Here is a 25,796-nt window from a genome sequence, read left to right as displayed (position 1 = left end):
AACACATATGAGTTTTTTTGGTCATTGCTTGTTTTATAAAAAATGGAATTGTACTATATTTTCTCTGCATCTTATTTTCCACATTTAATAGCTACCTAATGGAAATCTCTCCAATTGTCATAGCCCTAATTAATTATTTTTAATCCCTACATCATTCAGTGTGACTGTTCCCTGATTTGTTCAGTGTTCCCATATTGATGGACATTTGCTTACCTTTTGTCAGTTTTAAGGGTTGCAATTAATAACCTTGTTTATATAACATTCAGTTTAGTTCAGTCGCTCAGTTGTGTCTGACTCTTTGTGACCCCATGAATCGCAGCACGCCAGGACTCGCTGTGCATCACCAACTCCCAGGGTTCACTCAAACTCATGTCCATCGAGTCGGTGATGCTATCCAGCCATCTCATCCTCTGTCATCCCCTTCTCCTCCTGCCTCCAATGCTTCCCAGCATCAGAGACTTCTCCAGTGAGTAGATCCAGAAATGCAGGAGACGTAAGAGATGCGGGGGTTTGATTCCTGGGTCGTGAAGATCCCCTAGAGGAGGGCATGGCAACCCACTCCAGTATTCTTGCCTGGAGAATCCCCATGGACAGAGAAGCCTGGTGGGCTGCATACAGTCCATGGGGTCGCAGAGCTGGGCATGACTGAAGCAACTACGCACCACTTATTGAATGTTTATCGGTGTGCTTGGCCCAGAGGAAAGCTGTGTCCACACATTATTTCAGTGAGAGCTCTAGATCTTGGCACATTGGATACTTAACAAATCATTGCTGAAAGACTTAAACTATTAATCCCCATTCCTATAATGAAGAAACATTTTTATTTATATTTGAGGAAGTCAAGGCTCAGAGATGCTAAGTACCTGGTCTGAGGTCCCCAAACTGGAAGGTGGCAGAGCCAGGCTTGAATTCTGATCTGGTGACTCCAGCCACCTTGCTGTACTGTCCCCCTTCTCAGAGGACATGGGCATTGCCCATGTGCTAGGGAGCAGCCCTTTCCAGGCTTTCTCACAAGGCAGTACCCTCTGTGGGGTGGGCATTTGGATTTCAGTGGACCTCCTCTTCACGGTGCCTGCTAAACTTCATTCTCCATTGAAGACTCTCTAGAAGTTAATCAGTAATATTCATTTAATTTCATCTCTTTTAGGAAACTTTCACATTTTTTTACCTCAATCTTAAAAATAATAACAAAAACTTTTGACAAATGAAGTCTGCCGGGGTCCAGCCCCGGCTGATCCAGGGTATTCGAAGCGGGGACGGCGTCGGCGACCTATTTAATTATTTATTCATCAAAGATATGAAGAGTAATAGAATGAGGATAGCTCAGTAGGAAAATTCAGTGGAGAAAAGCGGCTGAAATAAGGATAGCTCAGTAGGAAAATTCAGTGGAGAAAAGAAGCTGAGTGGCTTGGTTTACGCGGAAAATCAATATAACCCGTGACACCAGGTTAGCTCTGACCACGGAGGCCGCAGGCGCCCTCTCGAATAGCGGAAGGTGCCCCACCTTAGACACCTTCTCGAGTGGGTCTTAGAAGCCCAGGCAAATAAATGGTCGCAGAGGACATCCGCGCTCCAGATGGACACTCAGCTGGAATTTGGGAGAGAGAGTGACATGGGGAGACCAAGTTTCAGTGAACAAGGCCCGCACTTTATTTTCCAAAGTAGTTTTTATACCTTAAGGTATGCATAGAGGATAATGGGGGAAGGGGTGGAGTCATGCAAGGACAGCAGTTCCTGGTTCTAATCTAAGCCAGGCTTTCAAACTTATCATATGCAAAAGTTCAGGTGATTGACATCATCTTCTGGCCCGGAGGCCTGATAACATTTTAAGAAACTTATTTTTCTCTAAAGGTGATTATTCCAAAGTCAGGCACCAGCCTCCAAAAAAGCATTGGACAAAGCTGCATTTTACATTTCTATACACCCATTATATCAATCAATACACTGCCAAGGACACAGTAGGTAAGGAGTATGGAGACTTAGCAGCAAACATTGGCCCAACAAGTGAAAAACCCTTCACCAATACAATTTCTAATCAATCTTTTAACTACTCAAAGGAATCTGTGTTTAGGCAGTTTAGAACATCTCCTGCCTCTCACAGTTGGGAGGCTCTGAACAATCACATGTGGCCGGAAAAACCCATTCAGGCAGGCTAGAGGATTTCCAAAGGAGTTTGTAGGTTGAAACACTGTCACATCCAAGAATTATTAACTGGAGCTGTAAGCTAACTCTTTTTTCAGAGAGAGATAGTGGGAGACAGCCCCCCGTAAAGTCAGAGATGTAGGTGAAAGCACAAAGCAGAAAGTAGGCAGACTCTGGTTTTGGGGTAGATGCTCGAGAATTTCCAGGGGGACTCCTGAGGCTCGATCCCGCCCTTGCGTATGCCGAGCCTCCTTCCTCATGACCTTTGTCATGGGCGGAGTTCCTCACGCTGGCTCCCGGCAGTGATAGAATTCCAGTTGAGCTATTCCAGATCCTGAAAGACGATGCTGTGGAAAGTGCTGCACTCAATATTCAATATGCACTCAATATGCAATATGCCGGCTCCCGGCAGAAGTCTATACATTTCTTTTACCTCTTCTAAGTATGACTGAGCAACCATACATTTTATAGCCTGGAGGCAGACAGACTTGGGCTGAGGTCTGGGCGTATATTAAATATGTGGGTTGAGCAAGTCCTGCAACTGCTCAAGTCCTCAGTGCTTGCCTCTGTGCAATGGGAAGAATAAAACCTATTTCACGGTGGCACCAAGGCATGATTTTGAGGGATGTCTTGACCTCCATGTCTCTTTCTATCAGCACTATCTCCATTCTTTGATGTAAATAATTTTCATACTTCCTCAATCTTATGTACAGATACCTCTGCCTGTGAGCAAAATGGCAAGCCATTCTCCCATCCCTTTCCAATCGGACACCAGCCCTAAGCCACTCCCATGTAGCAGCATCAAAGCAGCCATTGCCGGGATGCTTAAATGAGTTAATGATGACGGAGCACTCAGCAAAGAGCCTGGCCCATGGTAGGTGCTCACTGAACGGTAGTTGTTGTAACAATTATTATAGGGTGACACGCTGTCTGGTTTCCTCAGACTGACAACCACCATCAAACAGCATTTAATGTCAGGATGAAGAAGTCAGACACTCCAGTTTGATCCATGCTAACTGGGAGTGTGGCCTACCATTGAATTCCATTCAAATCAGCAGATGTGTGTTCACAGCTGGTTTTGTATGAGACACAGGACTGTCTTCCTTTTCAGTGGGCTCTGGAGACAGCTGTGTGGGGAGGATCAGACAGGCTGAAGGGGCTCAATGACCACAGCAGGTTTACGGGGCGCCTTCCCCACTTCTGCAGCTTCTGCTGGCCTTCCTGTCTGTTATCTCTTCAGCTGGCTCTGAGTTTGCCCTGTCCCACTCCTCTCCCTCCATCTCTGACCATTTGCTGGGGAAAAGACTGAAGAACCCTGACTATGCAGAGCCAGGTGTTCAGCTGAAAGATCCTAAAACGAAGCTGCACTGAGAAGCATATGCAGAATGAGCAAATCTTGAGTCCCCTGGGTCATCTAGGGAGAGGTGTCTCTGAGTCCCATTCCTAAAGAAACCTGGATTCTTCCATGGGAGAGACAGGCTGTCCTTTTCCTGAGATCTGTGAGTGGGGTCAAGGATATTAGCCAAAGCCAGTGGGAACTGCGATCCAGAGGTCAGGGTCCGCTAATTCATTGTTGGTACCACATTTGTATTTGCTTAAAGATACTGTGGAGCTCATGAAATGCACTGAATGGAAGACTGCTCCACCTTCACAGCTGCCTTTCTTGCCCAGTTTCTTATCCACAGAAAGTGACTGAGAGCCTGTACACCTGCCCAGAGTTACTAATCCTTCTCATTAGCCTTGGAGGGAACTCCAAAAGCTCACAAGGAAAGCCGAACAGGGAGGAGGTTTTTATTAATCAAATGGATGTAAGTAGGCCCAGAAGACATTGGGTAGGACGGCAGAGATGGAGGGCACTGGGAAATATTTTGAGGTTTCTCCCAACTCTGTAGCTCTAAAAAATATGTGGCCCCTCCAGAGGAGAGAGATTAGAGCAGCCAGAAGTTAAGCGTTAAGTTGTCTAGATATTTTTATTCTATGTGTATCTTCCACCCAGTGATCAAAAATAAGTACTCAGACCAAAAAGTCTGGAGCAGGAGGGACACTAAAGGGAACGGCCTCAGAGGCCACTCATGTATCTGGATATTTACAAAGTCTGGTGGTACAACATGAGGTTGGTTCCAGCTGTGTAAAGAGAGGAACTTCCATTGGTTTAAAGGAATCTTTACAGGAAATCTCTAGAGGTCCAAATGCAAAGAAACTCATCCTTGTTCAGAAGGCTGGAGATAATGAGCATGAGGATCTGAGAAGACAGTTTCTTCTGTGGACCTGTGGTCCACACCTCACAGCCTTAGATTTCATCAAACCTGTTGCCTCTCGTCTGGGGAGAACTGACCCAGCGGCTCCCATTCACAGCAGTTCCATGACTTCAGAAGCAACGCACTGCTCTTCCGGCACTTTTTGCTGAATGTTCTTTTTCTCTCTCAAATATCCAGTTATGTAGGGACCCACTGCTTTCCCTTTTGCTGAATTCAGCTGCGAATTCCTCATAGCAGAGTGAAGGGAAATTTCATGAGGACGATACGCCCAGGAGGCACCAAGCTCCTCGCGCTGGTCTCCACCGGCCTCTGCTGGGAAGCCCTCCAGGACACCCTCTCTGGGATCCGTGTGGGAAGGGATGGTCAGGTTGGACTTTGGGTGCCCAATTAATGGCTGTGTGTGAAACTTTTACTCAACTTGGTGACTTGTCAAATAACCCTGCTGCTGCTAAGTCGCTTTAGTCGTGTCTGACTCTGTGCGACCCCATAGACGGCAGCCCACCACGCTCCCCCGCCGTTTTTTTCCGGCCTGCGCAGTTTGAGGGATCTTAGTTCCACTACCAGGAAAGGAACCAGCAGGGAGTGAAAGCTAGAGCCCAAACCACTGGACCCCCTGGGAATAGCCAAAGCTCCAGTTTTAAACAGGACACGGCTATGAGTTTTTCTCAAACGGCAGAATATTCCAGAGTGTACATCTTGGACGTGCACGGTACAGAGAGACAAAACACCTGTGCGCCCACCACGCAGTTCAAGAAAAAGGAAATTGTCCAACTTTGAAAACCCTCAACCCACCGAAGGGAGGAACCACGGTCATGAATTTGGTGCCAATCACTTGCTTTTTTTTTTTTTTTTTCAACTTAACAGCCAAGTCTGTAACAGAACTCAAACTCAGACATACACATACACAAAACATCTGAAACCCGGGTCTCCGCTCGGTGCGGCGTGTGGACGCCAGCCCGCCCGCCCGCCGCATCGCCCCCTAGTGCTGACACAGGGGCGCTGCGTGGAGACAGCTTTCCGGAGCGGAGAGGCCGCCCACTCGCCTTATTTGCATACCCACCGTGCCCTGCACACCGTACACGTTTAAAATTATAAAACTTCAAATTTTCTTTTACCTATGTGTTCTGAAATTAGACCATTCTTTACAGAGTAATCTAGAAATTTTTGTTCAGGCACTGGCTCTCGGTGTTAACTAGTCACTCTCACTGATCTAGGAGTTTCTGTTACCCGAGCTGTGAATTGCAAGACTGTCGGTCATACTCTGGTTTCTCTTCAGACCGTATAAATCTTTCGCCTTTTACTAAAGATTTCCGTGGAGAGAATCTAATTCTGAGTCTAAAACTAATTTTTTGAGGCCTTGCTTTGACAAGGCTACTTATGTTGGTTAATGAAAGACTTGCAATGCTTGATTAAAAAGGTGGCTTAGGTGGTGAACAGTGTGTTTACAATATGTGGAACCAGTTGCTCTCTATGTAGAAAAGACTTAGCCCACTCCCATGTTCTTATCTATGGAGTTCTATAGGAAAATTCTGATAGCTTATGTATGCTAGATTACGCTCGGTTATTTCAGTTGTGCCTGACCCTGTGCGACCACCTACACAGCAGCCCACCAAACTTCCCCCGTCTGTGGGTTTGTACAAGGAAGAACAGTGAAGTGGGTTGCCAATTACTTCTCCAATGCGTGGAAGTGAAGTCGATCAGTCGTGTCAGGCCCTTAGCAATCCCATGGATTGCAGCTTAACAGGTTTTTTCCGTCCATGGCATTTTCCAAGTAAGAGTACTAGAGTGAGGAGTCATTGGCTTCTCTGAGCATATATATATAGTTAGGTTATATGGTCCATGGGGCCAGCGAAGAGTCAGACACGATTGAGGTACTTCCCTTCTTTAGGGAATGAAAGTAAGATTGTTAAGATCCGTATATTTTCCGTTGGTTTGGGGGGATTATTGTATAATTCCTAGTGATTAAAATAAAAATGTATGCATGTTATCTTTAGTCAGTTCGTTTTGTCAATGAGTCGGTTCTTTACATCAGGAGGCCAAATTACTGGAATTTCAGTTTCAGCACCAGTCCTTCCGATGAAAATTCAGGGCTGATTTTCCATAAGATGGACTGGTTAGATTTTCTTACTAAGAGACTCTCAAGAGCTTTTCCCAACATGTTAATTAAAAAGCATCAATTTTTCAGTGCTCAGCCTCCTTATATAGCTCAATTCTCAAATCTATACATGATTATTGGGAAAAGCATGTGTTTGACTAGTGGACCTTTGTTGGCAAGGTTAGTGTTTCTGCTTTGTAATATGTTGTCTAGGTTGGTTATATCTTTTCTTCCAAGGAGTGAGCATCTTTTAATTTCATGGCTGCAGTCACCATCTGCAGTGATTTTGGAGCACCCCCCCCCCCCCATATATTTGCTCTGAAGTGATGGGAGCAGATGCCATGACCTTCATTTTCTGAATGTTGAGCTTTAAGACAACTTTTTCACTTTCCTCTTTCACTTTCATTAAGAGGCTCTTTAATTCTTCATTTTCTGCCAGAAGTGTGGTCTCATCTGCATATCTGAGATTATTGATATTTCTCCCACAATCTTGATTCCAATTTGTGCTTCATCCAGTCCAGCATTTCTCATGATGTACTCTGCATATAAGTAAAAATAAGCAGCGTGATAACATACAGCCTTGACCTACTCCTTTCCCTATTTGGAACCAGTCTGTTGCTCCATGTCAAACTGTTGCTTCTTGATCTGCATACAGATTTCTCAGGAGGCAGGGAAGGTGGCTTCCCATCTCTTGAAGAATTTTTCCACAGTTTGTTGTGATCCCCACAGTCAAAGGCTTTGGTGTAGTCAATAAGGCCGAAGTAGATGTTTTTCTGGAACTCTCTTGCTTTTTTGATGATCCAATAGATGTGGGCAATTTGATCTCTGGTTCTTCTGCCTTTTCTAAATCCAGCTTTTCTAATCACAAGTGATTAATGAGAAAGCATATGTTTATTTTCCCCATTTGAATACCAGACCACCTGACCTGCCTCTTGAGAAACTTATATGCAGGTCAGGAAGCAACAGTTAGAACTGGACATGGAACAACAGACTGGTTCCAAATAGGAAAAGGAGTATGTCCAGGCTGTGTATTGTCACTCTGCTTATTTAACTTATATGCAGAGTTCATCATGAGAAACACTGGGCTGGAAGAAGCACAAGCTGGAATCAAGATTGCTGGGAGAAATATCAATAACCTCAGATATGCAGATGACACCACCCTTATGGCAGAAAGTGAAGAGGAACTAAAAAGCCTCTTGATGAAAATGAAAGAGGAGAGTGAAAAAGTTGGCTCACAGCTCAACATTCAGAAAATGAAGATCATGGCATCTGGTCCCATCACTTCATGGCAAATAGATTGGGAAACAGTGTTAGACTTTATTTTGGGGGGCTCCAAAATCACTGGGCAGATGGTGACTGCAGCCATGAAATTAAAAGATGCTTACTCCTTGGAAGGAAAGTTATGACCAATCTAGATAGCATATTCAAAAGCAGAGACATTACTTTGCCAACATAGGTCCGTCTAGTCAAGGCTATGGTTTTTCCAGTGGTCATGTATGGATGTGAGAGTTGGACTGTGAAGAAAGCTGAGCACCAAAGAATTGATGCTTTTGAACTGTGGTGTTGGAGAAGACTCTTGAGAGTCCCTTGGACTGCAAGGAGATCCAACCAGTCCATCCTAAAGGAGATCAGTCCTGGGTGTTCATTGGAAGGACTGATGCTAAAGCTGAAACTCCAATACTGTTCCACCTCATGCAAAGGGTTGACTCATTGGAAAAGACCGAGATGCTGGGAGGGTTTGGGGACAGGAGAAGAAGGGGACGACAGAGGATGAGATGACTGGATGGCATCACCAACTCAATGGACATGAGTTTGAGTAAACTCTGGGAGTTGGTGATGGACAGGGAGGCCTGGTGTGCTGCAGTCCATGGGGTTGCAAAGAGTCAGACACAACTGAGTGACTAAACTGCACGAATTCTAATACTGCCTCTCAAGGCTTTCATCCAACAGGGAGGACTCAGCAACCAGCTCAGTTAAACAGAGTGAAATCCATGGACTGACCTTGTAAACAATCTTCAAGTTACAGCCAGCCTTCAGCAGAGTTTCAAGTTCCACATATCCAAAATCAGCAGCTACATGCAAAGGAGTCTGCAGCCTCTGCCATGAGAAATTTCAAAAATATAATTCAAGCATGTTAAAGAGAGAAGAAAGTTGCATAATGAAAAGACACAGGAAAGCAAAGGTGTCCTCCACAGGCATAAGGGAAAACAGATAAGCTAACTTATTTTTAAACGGGAACAGGAGACATTAATTGCTGTTTATTTATAACAATGAAAGATTGAAAGGAAGTTACATGCTTAATAAGGAGACGTATGAGATAAATTATGGTATATACACATATTGGAAAAGTAGGCCATCACAAACGATTTTTTAAAATAATTTCAATAAGGGATACCTACAGTAGTAAGTTCATAGAGATACAGCAAAATGGTATGTCGAGGAGGAGGGAATAAGGAACTACTGTTTAACGAGTATGGAGTTTCAGTTTGGAACGATAAAGCTCTGGAGACAGTGTGAGAGTTATGTACATGGTCAATATGCTTAATGCCACCAAACTGTACACTTAGAAATGGTTACAATAGTTAAGTTTTATCTTACATCTATTTTTCCAGAATAAAAAATAATTTCAGAGATTCATAAAAATGAAAAAGTGCTTGTAACATTTAAAACCTTAGGAAAAAAACACTATCTAGCTGAGCTCAATTTATATATAAAAATAGAGAAAGAGAAGAAAATGCGTTGGTGATGTTAAGAATGATAACATCTAGATGGAGGGATTAGAGGTTATTTTTATTGCCTTCTTGATGCTTTTCTCTATTTTGCAAATTCCCTACATTATAGTGTATAAAAGGAGTGTCAGCTTTTAATTCCTTTCTGAAATAACTATTTTCCTACAAAAAGGACAAGAGTGTCTCAGAGAAATAGATGAAATCACAAGAAAATCACCCGTCTTATACCTCCCACCAAAAGAAATTCTGATGTGAAGACATTTCTAAAATATTAACACAGAAAGGAACACTGGTTGCGACCCAGCTCAACTCCTAAACCGGAGGGAGGAAGCGACTCCCTCAGTCTCACACAGCTGCAGGACCATCTAGTCCAGGACTCTTCCTCCTAGCGCACAGGGCCAGCCTGCTTGGGATGTTAACAGAATTAATATCAAAAAGCTTTCACTAAAGACCCACTTTAGGTGGCAGTGTGCCCCTCTGGAGGCTCATTACCTAAGATATGGAACTTATGCTGACAGACTGATCAAAAGTCTATACCAACATGGAGCAGAGACAAGCGTCACACACCAAATACTCACAAAACCTCCCTACGGCAAAACTGCTAGAAGTCTAGAGGGCAGGAAATGCACCAAAATATTAAGAGAGCTCTCTTTCTTTGGGGGGATTAGAACCAAATTGTAAGTTTTTAGCTTATTTATGTTTTCTTACTTTTATACACTGTGTATATTCTTAGTCTAACAAAAACCATCAATAATGAAGAATTTGATACCCTGGGTGGCAGTCTAGCAAGCTGGAGTAGAGCTAGTGAAACCAGAACCACTTGTGAGTTCTGTCCATGTGGAGAGAAAGATGCTGCCCATATGAAAAGATCTGGGGCATTAACATAGCTGAACACACATGTATGTTTAATAACAAGGGGGATTTTTCTTTCCCTCACTTTTGGGATAGTAAAAGACCAGGGAGGGAATGGTCCCTGGGGAAGGAAGGGACGGACAGGGAGTTAAGTCCCCATTCACCTCAGGGCACCAGTGACCTCACAGGTTGGAGCTGGAGCAGAGATGGGCATCAGTGCTCTGGCTTCACAGATGAGGAAACCGAGGACTACCCAGTGGGTAAGTTCAGGCATCCTCACCAATCATGGCTGCTCCTGACCTTGGAGGGGGCAGCCAGGAAGGAGGGAGAGGTCCCGAGGCTCATGGGTTAAGACCCCTCTCTCTCAGAGTTTTCCTTCCCATTCCTGGCCTCTGGAGGAGTGCAGCCCGTCCCACAGCAGGGCCCAGTACAGACAGCACCCACCCCCATCCTCTTAATTCTTCCGCCTCAACGTTTCCATTTCTAGCCAGTGATGGATGCCTTCTATGGAGCATTTGGTTCTGCTCCAATGACTGAATTCATGGTGATTTAAAAAAAATTTTTTTTCAAGAGATCTCTTTTGCCTTTGGGCAAAAAGAAGATACATTCATTTACTGTCTGTCATACAGAAACAAAGCTTCCTTCTGGGGGAAAAGGGTTCCCTGCCAACTACAACATTTCACAATGGGGGAGTAGTTTTTGATTTAAAGAGGCTCTGGTGATTTACCGCCGAGCTACAGTTTATCTGTCTGAAGCACTGGGCCTGTTAAACATGAACAGTTTAATAATGCACTGGCTGAATCCCAGTTGTGCATTTGAAAAAGACAGAATATGTGTGTGCAGGTGGGAGTGAGGGTGAGAGGAGGAAAAGGATAAAAAATAAATGTGCCTGTTCCTCCCAGGAACCTTGAACTTGATCAAAACTACCCCTAAACACATTGAGTTGAAACAAGAAAATTGACTCTCCAGGTCCTGACTTGCTGGCTTACCTGATTTAAGATATCAGTGTCATGCTGTGCACTTAATAAGCTGTTCACCACTGTGCCATGGTTGTTGAGAACAGCTAAATGAAGAGGGGACGCCTTAGGCTGCAGAAACAAATGACAATGTCAAATTCAAAAAATTCTGGCTTCAACATTCAGATCAAAAAGTGACTCATTTCAGTAGACAATCCCCTGAACACTGACAGTACCCAGCGTGGTGGTGAGTCCTTCATTAAGTCTTCAGCAATCATTTGCCTGCCAAGGCCGCACAGCTAACCTGCTCACCAGCAACCCGCCCTCCTGCATCATTTATTCTAGAACTTGATTCTGAGCACCTACTATTAGCCAGGCTCTTTTCAGGACGCTAGGGGTTCAGTCAGCATCCCGAAAAAGAGCCTGGCCTATGAATGAATGGAAACTATGGCTTTTCCAGTAGTCATGTATAGATGTGAGAGTTGGACCATAAAGAAGGCTTTCACTGAAGAACTGATGCTTTCTAACTGGGGTGCTGGAGAAAGCTCTTGAGAGTCCCTTAGACAGCAAGATCAAATCTGTCAGTCCTAAAGGAAATCAGACCTGAATTTTCATTGGAGGGACTGATGCTGAAGCTGAAGCTCCAATACTTTGGTCACCTGATATGAAGAGCTGACTCACTGGAAAAGACCTGATGCTGGGAAAGACTGAGGTCAGGAGGAGAAGGGGATGACAGAGGATGAGACGGTTGGATGGCATCACTCATTCAGCGGACATGAGTTTGAGAAAACTCTGGGAGATAGTGAAGGACAGGGAAGCCTGGTGTGCTGCAGGCAATGGGATCACAAAGAGTTGGACACGACTGAGCGACTGAACAAGAACAAGGGGTTCAATGGTGAACGTGGCACAGCCTCAGCAATCTTTCATTGAGTAGAGAAAGTAGACATTGATTTTTTTTAAGTCACAAAATAAATATACGGTTACTAATTGTGTTAAGTACCTTGGAGGAAAACTGCAGAACAGTAAGATAGCATATGTTGGGGTGGGCTGAGGGCCAAACTTTCCGGAGGGCAGAAAAAAACTTTCCTGAAGAACTGACGTCTGAGCTCAAATATGTAGACCAAGAAACTACTGAATAGCTTAATTGCAGGACTTCGCAGAGCCTTCAAAGAGCTAAAGTGCAGTGGGAGTAACCACAAGGAGGAAATAGCAGTCATATTCCATATTTCCTAACTTGCCTTGAACTAGGGCTTTTTCTCCCTAGAGCGGGCTATGGACTAACACCCCCTCTCCTAGGGTACGGTCCGTGCTCAGCCCTCCCACCTATGTAGTCTGACCACCGTGTATTCACAAGCCCCGAAAGTCTGCTTTCCTCCCACTTTGTGGCTACAATGCCTGTCTTCCAGCCACGCACTAGTCACCTCCACCACGGGCTCCTTACCAGCTCTGGCAAGCTCAGGGCCTGCCTCCACATTCACAAACAGCCTCTTGCTGCCTTACTCCCACCCAGCTGTCCTACTCCCACCCAGCTGCCCCTGGTCCTGGGGGCTCAAGAGAAAACACCTCCCTGGGGGTGGACAAGGCAACCGCAAGGAGGGAAAAGGCGAGGAGAACACAGCTAAGGTGTGAGAGTGAGGTGAGGGGCATCTAGTGGGGAGGGGCGGGGTTGGGGCACAGGGAAGACAGAGCAGCAAAGAGGATGCAGTGAGACCCTGTGGACCACAGAAGCTGAGCTGAGAGGAGAGAGAGTGGAGAGAAGGGGTGCAGATGCCTCGAGGGTGGGTGCAGAGGACGGGGCGCAGGGCTGCTCAAGCAGAGACAATGACGTTAGTCTGCATCAGGAAGGCACATACAACACATCCTCCTAATGGTACCTCTCCACACTCACGGCCCCAACAGTTCAGTTCGGTTCAGTTTAGTCGCTCAGTCGTGTCCAACTATTTGGGACCCCATGGACTCCAGAATGGAGAAGGCAGTGGCACCCCACTCCAGTACTCTTGCCTGGAAAATCCCATGGACAGAGGAGCTTGGTAGGCTGCAGCTCATGGGGTCGCTAGGAGTCGGACACGACTGAGCGACTTCACTTTCACTTTTCACTTTCATGCATTGGAGAAGGAAATGGCAACCTACTCCAGTGTTCTTGCCTGGAGAATCCCAGGGATGGGGGAGCCTGGTGGGCTGCCATCTCTGGGGTCGCACAGAGTCGGACATAACTGAAGCGACTTAGCAGCAGCAGGATTCCAGAATGCCAGGCCTCCCTCCATCAGCAACTCTCAGAACTTGCGCAAACTCATGTCCATTGAGTCAGTGATGCCATCCAACCATCTCATCCTCTGTCATCCCCTGCCCCTCCCACCTTCAATCTTTCCCAGCATCAGGGTCTTTTCGAATGAGTCAGCTCTTCACATCAGGTGGCCAAAGTATTAGAGTTCAGCTTCAGCATCAGTGCTTTCAATGAATATTCAGGACTGATTTCCTTTAGGATGGACTGGTTGGATCTCCTTGCAGTCCAAGGGACTCTCAAGAGTCTTCTCCAACACCACAGCTCAAAACTATCAATTCTTCAGTGCTCAGCTTTCTTTATAGCCAACTCTCACATCCATACAGTTAACACTCTCATATCCCCAACAGTTAATACTGTTTAAAAACACTAGGCTGACAGCTTTTCATTCACAACCACCCCAGCAGTTAGGTCTTCTATTCCACACTTTACATACTGAGAGAGTCAATTCCTAGGCAGGTTGATAAGAAGTCCAGGTCCCTGAGGAGGAGAGAAGGGCCTGGGGCTCTTGAAGAGGAGATAGGGGCCTGGAATTCTCAAGGAGGAGGAAAGGACAAAGTCTTTTTTTTTTTTTTTTCTCTCTCTCTCTACATTCCTTAGTCTTAGTCACATAAAACTTTTTTTCTTTAAGCCCAGAACTGATGATTACACAACAAACAACTCAGTTTAAACTCTGTACTAAGGATTATATCGGAGAAGGCAATGGCACCCCACTCCAGTACTTTTGCCTAGAAAATCCCATGGACGGAGGAGCCTGGTAGGCTGCAGTCCATGGGGTCGCTAGTCGGACACGACTGAGCGACTTCACTTTCACTTTCCACTTTCATGCATTGGAGAAGGAAATGGCAACCCACTCCAGTGTTCTTGCCTGGAGAATCCCAGGGACGGGGGAGCCTGGTGGGCTGCTGTCTCTGGGGTCGCACAGAGTCGGACACGACTGAAGCGACTTAGCAACAGCAGCAGCAAAGATTATATAACAACAATGTATCTTGCTTGACGACAGTTTCTCCTTGAAAACCTTCTGACTAATCCTGATACCTTAAAATGTATATCATGGGAGTGGGTCTAGTAAGATCTTTACAACCTTTAGGCATTCTTTTGTCACTGTGAGTGAGTGAAGTCCTCAGTCTGACTCTTTGCCACCCCATGGACTGTAGCCTGCCAGACTCCTCCATCCATGGGATTCTCCAGGCAAGAATACTGGAGTGGGTTGCCATTTCCTTTTCCAGGAGATCCTCCTGACCCAGGGATTGAACCCAGGTCTCCCACATTGTAGGCAGATGTTTTTAAAAAGTATATAACTCCCTTGCTGACATTAGCAAGGGGGTCACTCTCTGCCCCCTTCTGATGTCTATGTCAGAAGCTTTCTCTGTCCCTTTTTATACTTTAATAAAACTCTGCTACACAAAAGCTCTTGAGTGATCAAGCCTGGTGCCTGGTCCAGAAGCTAAATCTTCTTCTTTGGAGATCCTGAATCACCTAAGCTATCAATTCAGAGGTTAAATCACCTCCTGAGGCATCTGAGCTAGGGAGTAGAAGAGAGGATTCAAACCCAGATCTTCCTGACTCCAACATCAACACCAGCCTCCTTCCCACAGGGGTAGATGGATGGAAGAAAGGTGTAGTGATTGAGCAAAGAATGCAGCAGTACTCAGAGGAAGGGGAAAGGAGGGGCAGACAGGACCTAAAGCTGTGTGCATCAGACTGTCCAAGGGTGAGCAAGGGCAGTCGGAGACAGATGGGGTGGAGGGGCAGGCTTTCCACACAGACCTCTTCTGCTCTGGGAGGACCTGGTCTCTATGACACCAAGCATGAAAAAAAAAGAACAGATCCCTAATCCCAGTGACACAGGGAGGGCCCTTCCTGCTGGGACTACCAGCCTTGCTGTGGCCCCAAACCCTCCTGAGAAACAGGAGGCATCCTTGGATAGACCAGACAAATTCAGAGCCTCTCGTGCCACTCTCCAAAAACTACCAATCCTGGTTTAAATCACATCCCTTCTCTCCAGTTAATACAATAAATAGCAATGGCTTAAACAAGATCAGAGGAAAGAATATTCTCCCAGGAGAAATGAAAGTAGAGTGAAAAATAGCATCTAATTCCAGCACAGATGGCCTTTGTTAATTCTGCCAGGGCCAACTTCAGAAAACCTAAATCAGTACAAATGACTGACTTTCAAAAGAAAAACAAAATCGGTCAGCGAAGGGGGAAAAATAATCCTTCTCCTTCCTATTAACAGCAGCATCATAATTTTCCCAGACTGATAAATTTAATACAAGAATGGCATCTCCAGACATTTGAGAAAGTTTAACTGCGGCAAATATAAATATTTAAAACACAAAGATTTCATTTTGTTCAGGAACTGCAACACCTTTCTAAAATTCAGCCCTCGGATTCTATTTCTCATGATTAAAACTCAGTCTGCAAAAGGAGTTGGTCAGCCCTCCCAGAAAGAATTCCTCCTTTGTGGTCACCTGTTCCTCCCCTACCTCTCCCCAGTGTATCTGCAAGCAGCATCTTACTGCACAGCCAAGCCTCACAGAGCTGGGATCAAAGTCCATGTTATCGTAATAGACTCACTTCCATCTTCTGGTGCAGATCAACGTTCTCATTGAGAAGAAAGCTGACAAGTGATGTATGGCCATTCCGGGTTGCTGTCTGCAAAGCACTGATATTGATCTGTAAGAGACAGGTGGAGAGAGAAGGCAGGGAGGAATTCCCATTAGAATCCAGCATGCTTTCTGGTGTTCTTCATGGTTATTAATGAATACAATGAAACCGTATGACTCTTTTAAAGAGAAAATCCAATGTGTTTCTTATTATTGGGTGGGGGGTGCTCTTTGCTGCTTCTAGGTAAAGAGTTAGGTCCTAGGCATGCCTCAGGCAAATATGAGCTAAAGCCAGGAAGTACCAAGTGAACTGGGGCCAAATCTTCTCTCTATATACCCTGCTAACCCTCTCCTTGAGCCAGAAGAAATGAACTTGCTATTGGCCCAGAAATGTCTCAAACCTCTTTCATTTGGGTTACTAGTAACTGTCCCCTTGCAGGTACCACCTCAAAACAGCATGAAAGTGTTGGTGGCTCAGCTGTGTCCAACTCTTTGTGATCCCACGGACTGTGGTTCACCAGGCTCTTCTGACCATGGAATTCTCCAGGCAAGAATACTGGAGTGGGTTGCCATTTCCTCCTCCAGGGGATCTTCCTGACCCAGGGATCAAGCCCACGTCTCCTGTGTCTCCTGCTTTGCAGGGGGATTCTTTATCACTCGGCCACCTGGGAAGCCCCTGATTATCCCATCCTCCTGCAAAAGTCCTTGCAAGAAGAAAAGCTTAAAGATAATAGTGTATGGTTCTAAGCCGCTGTGCTTTGGGTTGGTTGGTTTTAAAGTGATAGGCAAGTGGAACAAATACTCACAGAATTGATACACACTCCGACCAATGGGAATCTAGCTTGAGCTGATACTAAATGCCTAAATGACCTTGAATAAATGGCCTCTCAAGGATGGGCCTCTATGTCTTCCTCTGTGACAATAACAGAACCACCTATATTATTAGTTTTCTATTGCTGCAAATAACAAATTGCCACAAATGTAAGTGCCTTAAACAATACAGATGTATTATCTTACAGTTCTAGAGGTCAGAAGTCTGAAATGAGTCTCACTGAGTGAAGAGAAAGGCCTATAGGGAGGCTTTCAGGAGAATCCATTTCTTTGCCTTTTTCAGTCTGTGGAAGCCACATACCCCTTGGCTCTCAGCCCCCTCCTTTACCTTCAAAGTCGGCAATGGGGTGCTCAGTCCTCCTCATGTTGCATCCCTCTGACCTCCCTGCTGGCCTCATTCTTCTGCTTGAAAGGACCCTTGTGATTATATTAGGTCCACCTGGATAATCTCGTTGTAGGGTCAGATGATGATCAACCTTAATTCCCCTTCGCTCTGTAACTTCACAAACTCACAGGTTCCCAGGATCCTAATGTGGACCTCTTTGGGGGGCTGTTATTCCAGCAACCACAGCATCCTACCTCTTTTCCTGAAACCATCACAGTACTTGGGAAATACATGAGCTAGTAAAGGTGTACAATGATCTTCACTATCATCTCAATAAAGCCACAAAAATTTATTGAGCACTTATTATGTATCAGACCCTATGTTAAATAGTGGGGGCGTGCATATGATTAGACTGACAATACCTCTGACGTTACATTCCAGTAGGGGTGGACAATCAATTGATATATAGATCGGTAGACTGGTAAATCAGTAAATCAACAGATTTAGAATAAATCCATCTATTAGATTCTAGATGTTATTAGAAGAATAATATCAGCTAGTGGTAATGAGCATGCTACAGTGAGAAGTGAAATAGTGTGACTGGATGATTATTTTCCAGTGAGTGATCAAGAAAACCTTCTTGGATAGGGTGACATCTAGACTGAGATCAGAATGGTAGGAAATGCCCCCTAATGGAAGGATCTGATGCAGAAACAGGTTTGTAAAGAGCCCGAAGCCAGGAACCCAAAGACCTGTAGGGGCCTGTGGCATCTCATCCACGAGACACAACAGGCACAGAGTGTATGACCTTCAGACTTTTTAAGCACCAAAGAAATATTTGAAATCTTAACAACAACAACAAAAAAACAGTTGGTTCCAAATGCCAAAAGAAAACCACAAAATTGAAGTGAATAAATATTTAATCAACATAGTAATACTTCATTGATTGTTAAATGCAATATTCATAAAGTATTCAAACACTTTGAACACTGTAAACAATTTGCATGTTAAATTTTTTCACCTCCCTCAAATTTTCAAATATGAACAGAGTTCTAAGAAATCAATCATAAATTCAGTTCAGTAGAGTTCAATCGCTCAGTCGTGTCCAACTCTTTGTGACTCCATGAATCGCAGCACACCAGGCCTCCCTGTCTATCACCGACTCCCGGAATTCACTCAGACTCATGTCCATCGAGTTAGTGATGCCATCCAGCCATCTCATCCTCTGTCGTCCCCTTCGCCTCCTGCCCCCAATCCCTTCCAGCATCAGAGTCTTTTCCAATGAGTCAACTTTTCGCAGCAGGTAGCCAAAGTACTGGAGTTTCAGCTTTAGCATCATTCCTTCCAAAGAAATCCCAGGGCTGATCTTCAGAATGGACTGGTTGGATCTCCTTGCAGTCCAAGGGACTCTCAAGAGTCTTCTCCAACACCACAGGTCAAAAGCATCAATTCTTCGGCACTCAGCTTTCTTCACAGTCCAACTCTCACATCCATACATGACCACTGGAAAAACCATAGCCTTGACTAGATGGACCTTTGTTGGCAAAGTAATGTCTCTGCTTTTCAATATGCTATCTAGATTGGTCATAACTTTTCTTCCAAGGAGTAAGTGTCTTTTAATTTCATGGCTGCAGTCACCATCTGCAGTGATTACTTCCTTACTTCCATAATAAAAAAAAACTGAACAAAACCTAAATGGCCAGGAGCTAAAGAAGGGTTAAAGGCATTTTGGAAAGACCCTAAAAATATGCATGCATCGGAACACAAAGAAAACTCAAAGGAAAACATATCAGATGTTCATAAGATAATCCTTTCAGTGTAGAGAAAATATGAAAATTGCTATTTATGTTTATTTTTATCTCAATCTTTAAAATGTATATTTCTGGCATATGTTTTATAATATACTGATATAATGATAAATGCACCTGTGATACTGCACATGCTCACATTTTCTTTACTGATACGAGTTTGCTACCCAGAATGTTTGGAGAGCGCCACACTCAAGCCTAGTCCCATGAGTCACTCCATGGTCTGGCAAGGGCCTATGTCCGAAAACAGAGGCAGCCCAAGACCGTATGTACATTACGGGCTTCATCCAAAGGATTAATAGTATCACTAGATACTTTGTGCAAATAAAATCTATCACAGTCTACAAGTACAGTTTGTTAGACTTAAAGACTTTTCTTCAATGTGCCCTGACTCAAAAATAGCTAAAAGGTGGATTAAATCCAAGTGCACAAATTCCGGTGGTAAAGTATTAGAACAGAAAAGGGCCAGCATGACTACGACTCTCAATCCTATGGCTATAGGACTGGATCTCTATGTTTGTGAAGGCCAATCAGGGCTAAGAGTTTTGCTGGGTGAATCTAGTTCTCCTTGAGTTTCTCACGCATCATTCACAACTTTTATTCAAGAAGATCACATTCCTAGGATCTAGGATCTTCATAAAGTTAAAGCACTTCAATCTGATCATCACTACTATGAAGTCCAAGAGGACTGCACTCACCTGGGTCTCCAAACAGCCAGCTCCAAAGGCGTGGACCCAGAGGTTAAAAAGTGACCTCCCAGAGCAGATGGCTCACGCGTCTGCCTCCGCAGCCGCAGCCTCTCCGCTGAACCCAGGCCTGCTTTCTATCTCCCCCGTCCCCTCACCTGAGTAAGCCCCTCCCACAGTGTCTCGGGAGGGCCCGCCCACTCCCTGCTGACTGAGGCGCGCCCCCTCCTCCCCTCCTCTCTTCCTCTACAGCTCAGAGATAGGCACCCCACCGTCCTGGGAGTGCAAGCCAGGGAGCTGCGGGGCAGAAAGTCTCCCCTCTCCCCAGCCCCTGCTCACAAGTCCTGTGACCTCTACCTCCTCCTCCCACCTCAGCCTGTGTGCTGCCCCTGAGAGCCTGGGTGACAGGTGCCCAATAGCCCTTGCCCCGGTCATTTCCGGTCACCTGAAGGGACGCCCCGCCTCCAGCTTTCCAGGCCCCAATCCTCCCTTCAGAGCACAGCGTCAGTGTCCTGCCCCCGCCCGCGAGGGCTCCCACCGCTGTGTGCCGCCTGAAACCCTCCCGGGTCTCTGCTCCTCCCATTGCTCCACCCCAGCCGTCCTCAGTTTAGGTGCGGTCATTCCCAGTACTCACCGTGCTTTTTCATGCCTCAGTTCCCTTACTCGGGCTCAGTCTCCTGGTACCAGTGTTCACTAGAATGCCCAGAGCCACATAATATATCACCTCCTCTCTGAGGTCTGTAGCATTTCTGAAACAGATTTTCCTTTGTGTTCCCACAGCACACTGCATATACATCTATTAGTGTATTTAACCCAATATAATATTTATTGTATGCCCTTCTTGCCCTGTAGGCTTCCAGAATAAGAAAACACTCTACCTAGCAGGGTTCAGTCATGGTTCGGTCACTAAGTCACGTCTGACTTTTGGGACCCCAGGCACTGTAGCTTGCCAGGCTCCTCTGTCCTCCACCATCTCCCAGAGCTTACTCAAATTCAGGTCCAGCAGTCGGTGATGCTCTCTGCCTCATACTCTAACCATCATCCAGAGTACACATTAAATATTTTTTGGTGAATAAGTGAATGGATTAACAAATGAACCGCTGTGAGTTCCTTTAAAGAAAAAGGGAGGAATCTTTCTGCATCACCTTTTACACCCTGTGGGCTTCCCTTATGGCTCAGCTGGTAAAGAACCAGCCTTCAATGCGGGGGACTTGGGTTCTATCCCTGGGTTGGGAAGATCCCCTGGAGAAGGCAAAGATACCCACTCCAGTATTCTGGCCTGGACAATCCATGGACTGTGTAGTCCATGGGGTCGCAAAGAGTTGGACATGACTGAGCGACTTGCACTTCACTTTGCACCCTGTGGCACAAACACTTTTGTTTGCCCCCTATTCCTTTCTCGAAAGCCCTTCTCCTCACTCTTCCTCTTCTGCACCGCATGCTCACCTGTATGAGCCCCTGCACATGCCTCATTGATCTCATGTATTTCTGGTGACTGGGTGAGCAGCACTGGACACAGGGCTGTGATTACGCTTTGCTGTGAGGTGCAGGGCAGCGCTCCCCCCCTGCAACAGAGACCCCATCAGGAGAGCTTCCCAGGAACATGCGCACCCACAGGCAGGGCTGCAGAGTGGCTTCCAGGGGCAGGGGTCACAGTGGATAAAGCTATGGCTCCAGTACTGGCCATGTTTTCCATAGTTTTAAGTGAAATTCATACTTTTAAAGTTTTAAATTGAAAATACATAGCTGTTTGAATGTGAAGGGAACAAACCATCCATGTTTCTTTTTTTTTTTACCTTTGCTGCTAATCTGCTAGTAAAAAGTGGAATAATGCAAGTAATTGTATATAACTTTTGGGAAGGCAAACTGTTGCAAGACTTCTGGGAGGTAGTTTTAGCAATATTATACCGAAGGATTTTACAGTGTACAGCACTCTTTGACCCACACTTTCACATCTAGGAATTGCTCCTTAAAAAAAGCATCAAAGACGTGTGCAAGCACATGGACGTCCACTCAGTGTTTCCTTCCCTGGTCAGGTGGGGCTGGAGTCCCCAGAAGATCTCAGGGGAAGAAAAGAGCAACTGGAGCTGACAGAAAATTCCATGTAGTCCTCTGATTTCAGACATTTATGGAGCAAAATTGGTAATTTGGACAGTCCACTGAAAAACTGGGTTGATTTCATTGGGATATCCCATGATCTTTCCGACTGTAGTAACAAGTGAAGAACTCGACTGCTCACCAGAATGCCATTGCCAAATCTATACCTCAACTTCCACTTCCCTTTCTCTAGTCCTTGGTGAAAAAATAAAATTCCATCTCACCTTGTCCTTTTCTGCAGTATGCAGATTAAGGAAGATAAGTTTTTCTATCATTTTGACGTGGCCACTCCCTCTCTGCTGCCAAAAGAAATGGTTTTCTTCCCTTCTGAAAATCAGTCACAAACGCCAGTATTATTACAAACTTCTTGAACACACGAGACAACTGGCCAAGTGGGGAGCATTTTGAGGGGGGCAAGGAGGCCAAGGCAGTGATTCTGGTCATGGCATTCTGGGCTCTTCTTAGGGGCAGGTCATAACAACCTCTCTCACTTCAAACCAGATCCAGTTCTGAGTTTTCGCCCCAAACTCCATCAGCACAGAATCATTTTCATGGGGGCAGAGAGGTACATTCAGACACGGTCTTTCCAAAGCATCTGGGGAGGCCCCACCTCACAGCCAGACTATCTTCCCTTTCAAATGGAACATTTTTACCAACTTTATGCATTTATGCAACAGGTCTTTCACTCAACTATTTATTGAGAAGCTGATTTTGTGCCAGACCTCATCTGAGTCACTTGCATATCACTCAGTAAGCCTTGCCTCACTGATAAAAATGCTTGAAGCAGAAGTTCTCCAGGGTTTAATATTTACATGACTCATTGAGACATGAAAGAAAGAAAGTGAAGTCGCTCAGTCATGTCCGACTCTTTGCGACCCCATGGACTATAGCCTACCAGACTCTTCTGTCCATGGGATTTTCCAGGCAAGAATACTGGAGTGGGTTGCCACTTCCTTCTCCAGGAGATCTTCCCGACCCAGGGATTGAACCCGAGTCTTCTGCATTGTAGGCAGACACTTTACCATCTGAGCCACCAGGGAAGTCTTGACATGACAAGTCTTGTCTTGAGACATGACATTGTATCAACTGCTTCTTTTCAGGCCCTTCCTGCTTGTTAATGGGGCTTCCCTGGTGGCTCGGATGCCTGCTCGTATACTTATCTTTGACATTCACTAAGGATCAACAGGAAAACTCTTGAGAACAGGTCTGTATGATGTAGGATGGAGAAATTAGGAATTATCCAGAGAATACAGCTTAAGAGAGATGTTTAAGTGCGATTTGTTAGGGAGGAAAGTTCAAGGGTAGAATCTTCCGATTATGGTAATTTCTCCAACTTTGCACATTGCAAAGGGAGACTGCATTTTCGATAGCCAAAACGTCATTTGGCTATTGAAAGAACAGTGAAACACCTATAGAAAAACTCAATTTTCTAACCTGAGATATTTAAAAGCAGGAAAACCAGTTGGGGTGGCCAACTTGGTGGGCAGCAGAAGTATTTTCGTCAGCTAAAGAAAACATTCACAAATTGACCTGCTATGTTGTTAACCAAAAGCTTAGCAAGATGTTTGAAATGTTAAAAGCAAGACGAAAGACACTTTATAAGAAGTTCCCTGAATCTGAGATTTGTTATCTGATCTCCTGCTAATGTAAGATAATAAAAAGTAATGGTCACTGTTTGCTTGAGATAATAGCTCATGATTCTCCAACAACTCAAGGAAAAAGGAAGGAAAAGTGCTAAAATAATAAATGGCTTCCAGAAAAGTATGTATGGATCAGTCCTATGGGACTCTATACATGCCAGAGTAACAAACAGGCACCAAAAATTCACCTTATTTATATTTTTGAGCCAGATATGTTGCCAATTAGACCTATATCTCTAGCCCTTCAAAGTCTGAAATCCTGTCCTCATTAAATCACCAAGAAAGGAAAAAGCAAAAAGACAGAGAATGCTTGGGGCCCACTTTTGCTGCTTGTGAGATTAGATCCGTAATTGGAGATAAAGCTCTAGTCTTGAGCCACAAACTGGTGTTTAGTCAGTAAGTCATGGCCAACTCTGTTTGAATCCATGGACTATAGCCCACCAGGCTCCTCTATCCATGGGATTTCCCAGGCAATTATTGGAATAGGTTGCCATTTCCTTCTCCAGGGGATCTTCCCCACCCAGGGATCATCTCCTTCATCTCCTACTTGGCAGGTGGATTCTTTACCACTGAGCCACCTGGGAAGCCCCATGAGCCATCAACAGCTTTTGGGAAATGACAGAATGATTGTGTCCAGCTTATACAAATACCTGCAGAGAGTGCCAACAAAGGTCCATATAAACCAATCACAAAAAGAAAGATGAGAAACGCTGATTATATACTAGATGAAAACATTTAGTCATACATTCTTACAAATTAGTCACTCATTTATTCAACAACTCTTAACAATTATTAAGCATTTTTATATATATCTATATATCTATATATATATATATCTCTCTCAGATATTGTCCTAAGCAAAAGTGGCCAAGATAAAAAATATGACACCCTATCCTCAGGAAGCTCAGAGGCCATTAAGGAAGATGAGCAAATATGCAAGTGATTGTAATGAAATGCAATAACCAAATTGGTGATATGTGGGGGTACGTAACTCAGTTTGAGTTTGTGCCTGTGGTTGGGGAGGCAGGTGATAAGAAATGGTGGCTAATGCCCTGGAACAGAAGAAAAGAAGTCACTGCACTCAGAGATGCCCAAAGTATGGTTTCTCCTCTGGCATTCACAATTCATCTGAAGTTCCTCCAAGTCCAGATGCAGCTTACCGATCAGGAGTCATTTTTATCATAAGCAATGCTGCTTAGTAAGTTAATATTGTACTTTTGTTTGTAGAGACACAGAGCCAGAAAGTTAACTAAGGTTTAAATTCTCATGCAGAAAGGAAAGGCGATTTGTTAGCCCTTTATGCACAAAGGGCATGAATAACACGTGATGGTGTTCTGTCTGCGTGTGGACATTTGCTGCTTGTGTCTTTGCTTTTCCTTGGGAGAACCGCTCCCCTGCCCCTCTCCCTGCCAACACACACACACACACAACCATTAATTTAGCCCATTTACTGCTGTCAATGGCCAGGCTTTACCTGCCACGATCATATAACCCATGGTCACAGGAATTGGTTCAGGATTGGGCACATGTTTCAGGCAGGGCCAAACAGAATTATTGTGATTTATATATTTGATGATAAATATAAATATTTATATATTTGGTGAATATTTGATGAGGGAGAAATTTTCTTTCTTATGAATCAAAATCCATAACACTATTCATAAGAATTTAAACTTGAGGCTGCTAGCAGCCATCCTTCCCACTATGTGGAGAGTATGCTTATCAGTAATGCCCACAGAGGGACTTCCCTTGTGGTCCAGTGGCTAAGACTCCATGCTCCCAGTGCAGGGAGCCCGGGTTCCATCTCTGGTCAGGGAACTAGACCCCACATATCGCAACTAAGAGTTCACATGCTGCAAGTAAAGATCTCACATATTGCAAATAAGACCCGGCACAGCCAAATAAACAAATACTTTTTTAAAAATGCCAACAGAGACAGCCAAGAGTTGGGCGGAAGCTGAATCTAGCCATGCCTGCAGCCAGTGAGATACACCCTCAAACTCTTTAGTTAGGAGTTCATAAACTACCTTCAATGTTTATTCCAGATTAAACTGGATTTTTGTCACTCATAAAAGAAAGAATTCTCACTAATACATATTTAGCAATCTGGGGGAAAACACTGCTGGAAATATTAGGAGTCTCTTCAACCTTAAAATGGCCTTACTATTTTATCCTTGGTTGCTACAAAGTCTTGCATTTCTGCATGGTTAAAGTGACAGAGGACCCACCCACAGAGAAAGTCTAGTCTGATAAGTGGGAGTTTATCAAAGATAAAACATTTTTCCTCCCTAACAAAACAGCCATTGCTTCAAACTTGGGATGCTCTTTAAAAAATGTTATCATCAAAAAAAAAAAGTGAAAGCCAAATTACACAAAATAAGGACATTTAAAGTAGTCTGTATCTTATAAACATATCAAAAGGTAGCATAAAGAAAGATCAGCTGACAGTAAAATGAGATACAAATCTTTTCTCCCATCTCTAGCACA

The 25,796-nt window shown here is 44.6% G+C and overlaps 1 protein-coding gene and 1 non-coding gene across 2 annotated transcripts in view; one reads left to right on the top strand and one right to left on the bottom strand.

Annotated features, from left to right (window-relative positions):
• The window catches only part of ANKDD1B (ankyrin repeat and death domain containing 1B), a 64,638-nt gene that overhangs the window by 17,101 nt on the left and 21,741 nt on the right, over positions 1-25,796 (bottom strand). Inside the window, 8 exon segments of the mRNA XM_055536467.1 lie at positions 2,454-2,489; positions 8,497-8,592; positions 11,066-11,164; positions 15,894-15,992; positions 21,041-21,086; positions 21,088-21,137; positions 21,894-21,959; positions 21,961-21,996. Of these exon segments, the coding sequence (XP_055392442.1) occupies positions 2,454-2,489; positions 8,497-8,592; positions 11,066-11,164; positions 15,894-15,992; positions 21,041-21,086; positions 21,088-21,137; positions 21,894-21,959; positions 21,961-21,996 (528 nt within the window).
• LOC129622201 (U5 spliceosomal RNA) lies at positions 5,657-5,773 on the top strand. Its single transcript, XR_008699874.1, has one exon. It is a non-coding gene; the product is annotated as a U5 spliceosomal RNA (small nuclear RNA).

This window comes from Bubalus kerabau, chromosome 10 (assembly GCF_029407905.1).
Source record: "Bubalus kerabau isolate K-KA32 ecotype Philippines breed swamp buffalo chromosome 10, PCC_UOA_SB_1v2, whole genome shotgun sequence".
In the NCBI taxonomy this organism is placed as follows: Eukaryota; Metazoa; Chordata; class Mammalia; order Artiodactyla; family Bovidae; genus Bubalus; species Bubalus kerabau.
The sequence above is the reverse complement of the archived record's forward strand: the minus strand, read 5'-3'. Positions and strand labels throughout refer to the sequence as shown.